The sequence below is a fragment of the Ictalurus furcatus genome, chromosome 21 (assembly GCF_023375685.1).
Source record: "Ictalurus furcatus strain D&B chromosome 21, Billie_1.0, whole genome shotgun sequence".
Lineage (NCBI taxonomy): Eukaryota > Metazoa > Chordata > Actinopteri > Siluriformes > Ictaluridae > Ictalurus > Ictalurus furcatus.
In genome coordinates, this window is record NC_071275.1 from 4,615,537 (window position 1) to 4,626,070 (window position 10,534).

Below are 10,534 nucleotides of genomic sequence, written 5' to 3' on the forward strand. Positions count from 1 at the left end.
AAGTAGATGTTTTTCTCTGTATGCTGAATGAAAAACGCTATATATCTATACATTAGCAAGAGATCTTGTTGATTAAAATTCATTTAATTAATTTCTGTATCTGCTTATAGAGTACTCCTTATTTAGACTAGGGCGGCTGTGGCTCAGGTGGTAGAGTGTGTTGTCCACTAATCGTAGGGTTGGTGGTTTGATTCCCGGCCCACATGACTCCACATACCGAAGTGTCCTTGGGCAAGACACTGAACCCCAAGTTGCTCACGATGGCAAGTTAGCGCCTTGCATGGAAGCTCTGCTACCCTTGGTGTGTGAGTGTGTGTGTGAATGGGTGAATGAGACACAGTGTAAAGCGCTTTGGATAAAAGTGCTATATAAGTGCGCCATTTAGACTTTCATTCAATTTTCTGGTAATTTCACTCTACAGTAATAATGTTCTATGCACAGAACCCTCAGCAAAATAAAAAACCCAAAAACAAAACCCAACACTTTACCTTTATCTTGAGCATTATACAAGGTGGTTTTACTATAGCTTGGATAAAGCCAATGTGACAGTGGTGTGTTCAGCTCTGACTACAGTATTGACCTACTAAATTCGCATTAGGCTTTGTCAATAAAAAAAACATATAAACCATTTGAAAAACAGTCAAATTTTATAGCAGTAACAAAACCCATTTATGCCGCAAATCAGATTTATGAGTAATTCTGAGAACTATGACCCGTTCAGCAGCAAAGTATGAACAATAAGGGTAGCTGCCAAAATAACAGAGCTAACTTTTGGAACTAATGAACAGTTTCATTAAAGGTCAAGAGTTTCAGAAGCATTGTAAAGTTAAAAATGTCTTAACTTATCGAGAAATTGTTCAGTGCGATTCTCACTCTAGCATTTAATAACGGTCTTTGTACTGCAGTGCTTTTGGGGAAACTCAGACCAGATTAGTAAATCAGGTGCTTCAAACCAAACAGGGAGAATTTTCCACATCAGCAGAGCACCAAATGATGGCCATTATTCTGGACGCAAGACCATCAATTATATGGTCTTTTGAGTGATAGTGTTGGAAATTAAAGCCTTACTGGCCAATCTGTATTTTCCCTGCAAATATCCCAGCCATCTCAAGATTACGAAGTTTATTGGCATGTGTTTTATGTTTTATGTTTTCATCTTTCAATGAGCATTTGTCCACATTCATGAGCAAATGTACCGTATATACTATTGCAGCTGCCATACTCTTACTGATTAGGTATGTGCAATTGTTAAAACAATGATCTTTCTCTCTAAATTTAGATTAATTTCACTTCCATATATACTCTTTCTGTTTATTATAGTCTCTATCACAGCATACTGTCAACACTGTTACTGTACATACAATGGAGCTTGAACATTTGTGAACCCTTTAGAATTTTCTATATTTCTGCATAAATATGACCTAAAATATCATTAGATTTTCACACAAGTCCTAAAAGTAGATAAAGAGAACCCAATAAAACAAATGTGACAAAAATATTATACTTGATCCAAAATGATCCAATATTACAGATCTGTGAGTGGCAAAAGTATGTGAAAATTTACATTCAGTATCTGGTGTGACCCCCTTGTGCAGCAATAACTACAACTAAACGTTTGGGCTAACTGTTGATCAGTCCTGCACATCGGCTTGGAGGAATTTTATCCCGTTCCTCAGTACAGAACGGCTTCAACTCTGGGATGTTGGTGTGTTTCCTCACATGAACTGCTTGCTTCAGGTCCTTCCACAACATTTCTATTGGATTAAGGTCAGGACTTTGACTCGGCCATTCCAAAACATTACCTTTATTCTTCTTTAACCATTCTTTGGTAGACTGACTTGTGTGATTAGGGTCGTTGTCTTGCTGCACTTTCTCTTGAGATTCAGTTCATGGACAGATATCCTGACATTTTCCTTTAGAATTCACTGGTAGTTTGTTCTTGCAACCCTGCCTTTGCACACCATTATTTTTCAGTGTTCTCCTGATGGTGGACTCATGAACATTAAAATTAGCCAATGTGAGAGGCCTTTAATTGCTTAGAAGTTACCCTGGTTCCTTTGTGACCTCGTGGACTATTACACGTCTTGCTCTTGGAGTGATGTTGGTCGACTACTCCTTGGGAGGGTAATAATGGTCTCGAATTTGTACACAATCTGTCTGACTGTGGATTGGTGGAGTCCAAACTCTTTATAGATGGTTTTGTAACGTTTTTCAGCCTGAAGAACATCAACAACTCTTTTTCCGAGGTTCTTCAGAAATCTGCTTTTTTCATGCCATGATACACTTATACATGTTGTGAAGATCAGACTTTGATAGATCACTGTTTTTAAATAAAACAGGGTGCCCACTCACACCCATCAGCACATCATCCCACTGACTGAAAACACCAGACTCTAACTTCACCTTCAAATTAACTGCTAATCCTGGAGGTTCACATACTTTTGCCACTCAAAGATCTGTAATATTTTCCTCAATAAATAAATGGCCAAGTATAATATTTGTTGTGTCGTTTGTTTAATTGTGTTCTCTTTATCTACTTTTAGGATTTGTGTGAAAATCTGATTATAAATTACAGGGTTGACTTTAACAAGGTTTACATTTCTGTGCATACAATCATTTGAAGACATCTGGAAATTGTTGGCTTTTTTGACATATTTGGACAAGCAAACATTTGATGATCTTTATTTGATTTGATAAACAGTGCCTATTAATAAAGGTGATATATTTGAACAAACTCATAAGGAAAATTAGCTTTTTTCATTCATTTATTCAACAGAAATATCAATAGATGTGATGTTCTTCTGTGGAAAAACTAAGTACATCCTTGGCCTCAGAAGTTAGTATTGCTCGCTTTAGCAGAAATAATTTCTTGTAGGTGTTTTTTTTTATAACTGTCCACCAGGCTTGCTGGAATTTTTGACCACTCTTCCATGCAATATTCTTTCAGTTGCTAGATGTTTGAGGGTTTTCCTGCATGTACTGACCGTTTCAAATCTCTCCACAACATTTCAGTGGGATTCAAATCCAGGCTTTGCCTAGGTCATTCCATAACCCTTCATTTCTTCTTTTTGAGCCATTCTGTGGTGGATTTGCTGGTGTGCTTAGGATCATTATCCTGTTGAAAGGTCCACTTTCAGTTCAACTTCAACTTTCGGAAAGATGGCTTCACATTATCTTCACGCACTCTTTCATATGATGCAGAATTCATAGCTGAATCAATGAATGCAAGCTGTCCAGTCCCTGAGGCAGCAAAGCAACCCTAAACCATTACATTTCCACCACAGTGCTTCACAGTTGGTATGAGGTGCTTCTCCTGAAAAGCTGTCTTTGGTCTGCACCAAATATAACTGCTGTTACTGTGGCTAAATAACTCTATCTTTGATTTGTCTGTCCAGACCACATTATTCCAAAAGGCCTGGTCTTTGCCTGTATGCTCATTGGCAAACTGTAATCTTGCCCTAACGTTCTTTTTACACAGCAAAGGCTTTTTCCTGGCACACCTCCCATGCAGGTCAAATTTGTGCAATCTCTTTCTGATTGTAGAAGCGTGCACTTTGATGCCAACAGTTGCAAGGCTTACTAGTAGATCTTGTGATGAAATTTGAGTGTTGAAAATGTGTTGAGTTATTTTGTGGGGACAGCAAATTTACACTGTTACACAAGCTGTACACTCACTACTTTACATTATAGCTAAGTGTCATTTCTTCAGTGTTGTCACATGAAAAGATATAATCAAATATTTACAAAAATGTAAATGTAACTTTTAAGATACTGTATATTCCTTGGTCTTACCCATTGTTATGAATGACTAAGGGAATTTGGCCTATGTGTTACTTCATATTTATACCCCTGTGAAACAGGAAGTCATGGTTGAACAATTTCCTGTTCCTAGTCACCCAGGTGTATTAAATGTTTGTTTTTTTGTTTGTTTTTTTAAATATCTCATGTGAATTCATAGGGGTGCCAATAATTGTTGCACACCTATATTGAACAAAGGTATTTTTGGATAAACCTGTGTTGAGTTTGCAATTGTTTGATATCTGTGAGAGCGGAGTATTTTTCTGAATCTTTTAAACAAAATATCAAAAGGTTAAACAATAAAGGTAAAAAAAAAAAATTCACAGTCTTCTTTGCTCATATTTACCAAGGGCACCAATATTAGTGGAGGGCTCTGTAGTAAAGCATTATACACATTCTGGGCATTTGATTGCAAAAAAAAAACAAAAAAACACCAAGACATAATTGAAGAATGGCTTTAACAGATACAAGGTGTTTATTGCAGATTTTTTTGGTGCATTGCTTGTAGGCATTGAAAACATGTATATCAGATGTCACTCATCAATATATCCATCCAGTTTATCCAGTAATCTGAAATGAATTGGGGAAAATACAGAAAATTACAGAATATCAAACCATATAGTGAGTGATGTCAGTCAAAAGTAACTTAATAGCTTATTATTAGCTTATATTTCACAAAATCAATGTTTTAAACCACTTTAGCTAGCTAGCTAACTATCATGTTGTTTATGTCAAGGTGAACTTGTGTATTTACTTAACAACTACATAGTAGTAGTAGTAGTAGTAGTAGTAAAACTGGGGCATTCTCCCTTAAAGATGCATACTTTTTTTTTCAACAAATATTTCTTACATTTGAAGTCTCAGTATGACGCGCTAAACAGTAAGTGCACTTACTCCAGTGATCCAGCTAATGTAGGCTGAGACACGGGTGAAGACAGTGGGTTTCCTCACAGTGTTGCAGCCCAGAGATGATACAAAGCTGGTAACTCCATGGACAGCGTACCTCCCGCTCACTTGGCAGTTCAGGGGACCGCCAGAGTCACCCTGTGGTCATGAAAGAACTATTATATTTACTGCTGTGCGCACACAGACTTCTTTTATCTCTTGTGGTGTATTAGTAGAAAGTCAAACTTGACTTTTTTTGCCTACTTAGACATTTAAAATGACCCAGACAACAGAAGACCTTCATTAACATATTTTAACTCAGACCTGGCAACCGGAATCATTGTAGCCTCCAGCGCACACCATGGTGGTCTTGACCGTGCTGCCCCACCAGCTGCTGCTCGAGCACGTCTGATGGTCCACCACAGGCAGATAGGCCTGTTTCAGCTTAGGAGAGAGCTGCCCGCCAGCTGGATAGATGACAAAACGCTAAATTTAACCTAAGATAAACTCTCAAGTAACATATCCAGCACATTTTCAAACCTTTATATTGGGGCAGCTAACGAAATTTGATCAACAATTTGCAAGGATAAACAACGTTTTCAGAATCAATATAAAACAAGTTGCAAGGGAGATGGAATCGGAGGTCAGACAATATGCATTTGATCTGAAAGACCATATATAAATTATATAGTGTAGCTGAACACTGACCTGACATTCCTTAAAAGATTAACTATGTGGGGAAACTCTTTGGGGGGATTATATTAAGTTGGCTGTTATAAGAAAATAGTACATGACAGGATGGACTGATTAGCACTCCTAAGATGATTATTTTCCTATAACAGCCCACCCTGGAGTGCTTTATTTTTCTTATACCACAGATTTGCCAGTGATTATATTTTTTTGTTGATTAATGAATGACCCACCCTGCTTTTTAACTGTTTATAGACGCCGTTAAAAAGCCACAGTTCTTGAAGTTACTTAAGAAAAAAATACAGCTTGTCATGTGCGTGCAAAACCAGAAAGCCCTCTGTCCTGAAGACTACCCCATGGCGGAAAACTTGGCGGAATCTCCTTACCGAAAGCTTTACCATATCAACAATGACATGTTTTCCTTGTTAATTAGTTCATTATTTAAAATAATAGCCTTATTTGACTATAATACACTTAGTAGACTAAAAATAATACTTATTAAATTAAACAATCAACTTTTTAGCCTTATTTAATACTTAGTCCCTGTGAACTAGCGGTCACTAAAGAAACAACAATGTATTAGAAAGGGCACATTAATATAAACCTATCATTTGAATTACATCCAGATCTACTATCAGAGCAGCTTTTATAAAATAATAATAATGAAATAAAATTCAAAAAGATCAATACTTTCTAACCAGATTCAAAAATTCAGCAATGCTATGGTGTAATTAGCCCTAAAATGATAGTTGGTGTGTTTGTGTAGTTCACTGACTCTGAGTTCTTCCCCAGCCTGTGATGTAACAGGGGTTGTTGTTGGGCAGGACCTGACCCGAGGGAGGCAGAGTCGCCAGCTGCACGTACGAGTTCAGAATGGCATCAGAAGACAGACGCAGCAGAGCGATGTCATACCTGAGAACAGGGCGGGAAATAGATGGGATTTTTGAGCCCAAATGTAGTATAATTAATCTTTTGGATCTGATCAAATTCATAAAGACTATGTAACATCTTACAAAAATTCCTAATCAGGTATCAAGTCTATGTTCTAAGTCTTTCAACATGCCAATTTGTCTCTATTCTCTTGGCCAGTCTGGGCCAGGAAATTTATGTCCATATATGATATATATTGAAACATGATTCCGGAATGAACTTGTAAAGTGAACGACTTCATCTTGTGAATCATAAGAAATGTCAGTGGACTTTGATTTAATGACATCCAGGTGGAATAATGGCTAATCAAGTCACCTATAAAAAGCCCTTCATTTAAAGCTTACGTGACTGCAAGTAAAAGGTGCACTTAGTGCTGTACATCCCACAATCGGAACGGTAGGGATGTGTCCTCTTGAAAATGAAAACTACCTGGTTAAGTAGTTCCAGTGCATTACCACTGACATGGTGCCCAAAAGTCTTACTGGTGATTCTCTCCATAATGCTGCAGATAACACCGCAGAAGGCCGTCGCGATGCCACTTGTTGGACTGCCAACGATGTCAGACATTATCAAGTAAAGCTGAACTATACATGCAAATAGGGAATTAGCAGACTAGTAGGATAGATCTGAACAGATGAGTATCTGAGGCCTCCTTGTTTCCCAGCATAAATAATTTGGAGGAGGAAAAACAAAGCTGAACAAGTACTCCTTTACGTCATGATTCTGATTCAGAAGTGCTTCAGGTGCGAGTCACATTCTGATGTTATGAAGTTAATATGAGTTAAATTTTAAATCTAGTTTGTTCTGTAACTCAGATTCCATAGCACAATGATTCAGATTCAGAACCTCATTGGCTCGATGATTCTATTTGTATGCTCATATAATGTGATGAAACACGGCGGAATGACTGTTAATATTTGCAGCTAGTATCAATCATGCGGATATCTTCTGTACATGTTACAGGAAATGTTAGTTTTAGTGATCTCGTACCCTCCAGCAACATTGTTGCGGTTCCACTGAGGGTGAATGTGGACAGCACTGACACTCATGTACTGCTCTCTGCCTTCATGGACATTAATGTCATGATCTCCCAGGACAACACGCCATGTTCTCTGCCTGTAAAAATATAATTGCATAACATAAGAAAAACATAAAAACGGTTCATAAGATTGCATATCTCTAAGTTTACTGTCAGTAGAAATATCAGTACATGACTGATAAATATTAACTTACTTATTATTACTTCACTTATTACTTTTTATTTTAAAAAAGGTTTTTTCATATCTCCCCATTAGTTTTTTAGTGTTTTGCAATAAGAACAGTATTTTTTTTTTAATTTCATTTTTAAAATATTTCTTGTACCTTATTTACTTTTACTTTAGTTCATTACTTGCCATTAAATGTATTTTGTTAAATTATTTTTTATTATATTTGATGTGTTATATGTTTTCTCTTTAGGCCTCATCACAGTAATGAAACAGCGCTGGTTAAAGTAGTTAATACCAATTAAACTTTTGATACCATAGATCACAATATTCCTTTAGACAGACAGCTTTTTCATGGCTTTGGGCTTTTTAGTGACTTTTCTATGCACACAAAAGTACGATGTTTGACCATTCTGGTTCTAGGGTGACCGCATTTGATCCTATACGTGCTACCCCTGGGTATAATTATTTGAAAACTTTTGTCTTAGCTTCCACTGCTATGCGGATGACACACTGCTGTATATTTTAGAAAAGCCCTGTGTCCAATACCAGCTTAATAATGTTGAGGAAGGTATGAAGGACATTAGATAGTGGATGCTGAGTAATTTCCTCTGTCCGAATTCTGCCAAGAAAGAACTACTTCTGCTATGACCACAGGCAGTTTAAGCAAACTTTCTGATTATGCATTCACTCTGGATGGTGTTTTCAGTTACACCATGTGCACCAGTAAAAGACCTTATTATGATTATTGACTTCAGTCTCTTGTTTGAAGTCCATGTAGATAATATTACTAGGATAGCCCTTTTTTTTTAATTTCATAAAACAAGAAATATAATGTCACTGCATGGTGCAACACTATTTCATGCTTTTATTACCTCGAATATTCTTAGTTCCAGTAGTCATGAATGCAGCAACCAGTGTCCTTACTAGAACCACAAAGTTTGACCATATGACCCCTATTTTATCCACATTACACTGGCTCCTAGTTAAAAAAAAATCCTTTAATTATAAAAACTAACTTCTAACGGTTGTTGTTATCATAAAGATGTTTCAGGTCTCCTACAGTATTCACAAGATGCTCATATTGAACATCCTTCAAGACATTTAGTATTTCACTCTTCTACACCTGAATATTGTAATGATTTATAATCCCACTATCCAGTGTCACCCAGAAGAGGATGGTCCCCTTTTGAGTCTGGTTCCTCTCAAGGTTCCTTCCTCATATCATCTCAAGGAGTTTTTCCTTGTGATTGTCACTGCCGGCTTGGGATTTAAATCTACATCTGAATTTCTATACAGCTCCTTTGTGACAAAGTTTATTGTTTAAAAGCACGAAACAAATAAAACAAACCAAACTGAATTGACTTGAATCTCATCGGACTGTAGTCATCATTTAGTAATGATGTTTGTGCTGTGAAATTTAGTGACAAATAGGACACAATCAGATTATCTACACAGACCTGACGTTGTTAATAACCCATGTTAGACGATGTTCTGTATGAGTTTATGACTCACGTGTCAACACAGTGAGCAGCAGTCATAACCCAGCGAGTCCTGATCAGAGAGCCGCCACAGGTGTGGTAGTAGGAACTTCCAGACAGATACTGTAGTGAGATCTACAGAAAGAGAACAAGAGAGAGAAGGTGCGATCACATCACATAGTTTATACAAAAATGCTACTTTATTTTTTCATATAAATATACATATATGTGTGTGTGTGTGTGTATATATATATATATATATATATATATATATATATATATATATATATATATATATATATATATATATATATAATGTTTATTTGTGAGTTTTCAGAGTTGCAAATTTCACAAATTGATGTGGACTCCTTATGAAGAAACAATAATTTACCTGCCAGGGCCATGAGTGAGGTTGGGCCACCTCTCCACCCACAACTCTCTCCCCTATATTCTCCAGGAATCTGGGCTCAGGCCTCTCTTCGGCCAGAGCTACACCAACACACACACACACAAACACACAGAGAGAGACAGAGTTAGATACGTCTGTAGCTCTTTATACACTTTCAATGAAAGTATGTTCTACTTGTTATTCAGGAACAGTAGGAACCATCTTAAGATCACATCCATTACGTTTTTTGCTATTTTTTTGCTGAACCTTTCTAATTTTCTAGGTTTGTCTGAGAGTGATGCTTACCCAGGGCCACCAAGACACTCAACAAAAGGAATCTCAGCATGACTGCAGACAGTCAGGAATCACAAACTCCAGTATTGTTATGCCAATGCTTTATATACTACCATGCAGAGAGGAATGATCAATTACAGGCGTACGTTTTCCACCACAGGTGTACACATTCTCATGGTTATCAGAGTCAACAAGCCTATTTTCTAGCCATGCTCATGGTGATAAACCCTGAAATCATTTCCTCCTGTGTTATATATATATATATATATATATATATTAAAAAAAAACCCTGAATAGTTAAAAGGGTTAAAAGGGGTAATATGATTCAATTCCATATGTAAAACTATAGACTAAACTGTAGACTGAACCCATCTCAGAGCAGTGTATAATAATAATATGTATAAGTATACTGTATATTTACATTTGCAGCTTTTAATAGACGCCCTTATCCAGAGTATCCTAAATAAGTGCTTTGTAGGTTCCACCAGACATATATCCTCATGCTAGTTCACTAGGCCAGGGTCTAAAAATACCATCAAGTTAAAACCCTATCAGGGAGAAGTTAGTACAGCAAGAAAAAACAAGTCAAAGGGGTTTTTTCGTTCAAATTAAATTAGTGCTCATTGCAGTTCTCGTTGAAGAGGTAGGTCTTCAGTCTTCATTTGAAGACAGTCAGTGACTCATATGTTCCCACAGTTGAAGGCAGTTTATTCCACCACCTCGGTGCCTATATAGACAGTCTTGATACATGTCTTTTTTGTGCCTTGAGGAATAGTGGGTCCAGTTGAGCCAGGCTAGAGATTTACCTTTATTATGGTCAGGGTCTCAGTGGATCCAGAGCCTATCCCAGGAACATCTTTATC

General features: G+C 37.0%; 1 protein-coding gene across 1 annotated transcript; it reads right to left on the reverse strand.

Moving 5' to 3' along the window:
• Positions 1 to 4,250: 4,250 nt before the first annotated feature.
• Positions 4,251 to 9,761, reverse strand: LOC128624777 (elastase-1). Its single transcript, XM_053652494.1, has 8 exons — positions 9,684 to 9,761; positions 9,381 to 9,478; positions 9,024 to 9,124; positions 7,294 to 7,419; positions 6,149 to 6,285; positions 5,008 to 5,150; positions 4,693 to 4,842; positions 4,251 to 4,368 (listed from the first exon to the last, which is right to left on the reverse strand). The coding sequence occupies exons 1-8, from the start codon at positions 9,721 to 9,723 to the stop codon at positions 4,357 to 4,359; spliced, it is 807 nt and encodes a 268-aa protein (XP_053508469.1). The 5' UTR covers positions 9,724 to 9,761; the 3' UTR covers positions 4,251 to 4,356.
• Positions 9,762 to 10,534: the final 773 nt, after the last annotated feature.

Coding starts and splice junctions, on each gene's coding strand:
- LOC128624777 (XM_053652494.1), bottom strand. CDS start 9,723: ATGCTGAGATTCCTTTTGTTGAGTGTCTTGGTGGCCCTGG. Junction 9,125..9,380: donor CTCACTCATGGCCCTGGCAG/GTAAATTATTGT, acceptor CTCTTTCTGTAG/ATCTCACTACAGTATCTGTC. Junction 4,843..5,007: donor ACAATGATTCCGGTTGCCAG/GTCTGAGTTAAA, acceptor TCATGACCACAG/GGTGACTCTGGCGGTCCCCT.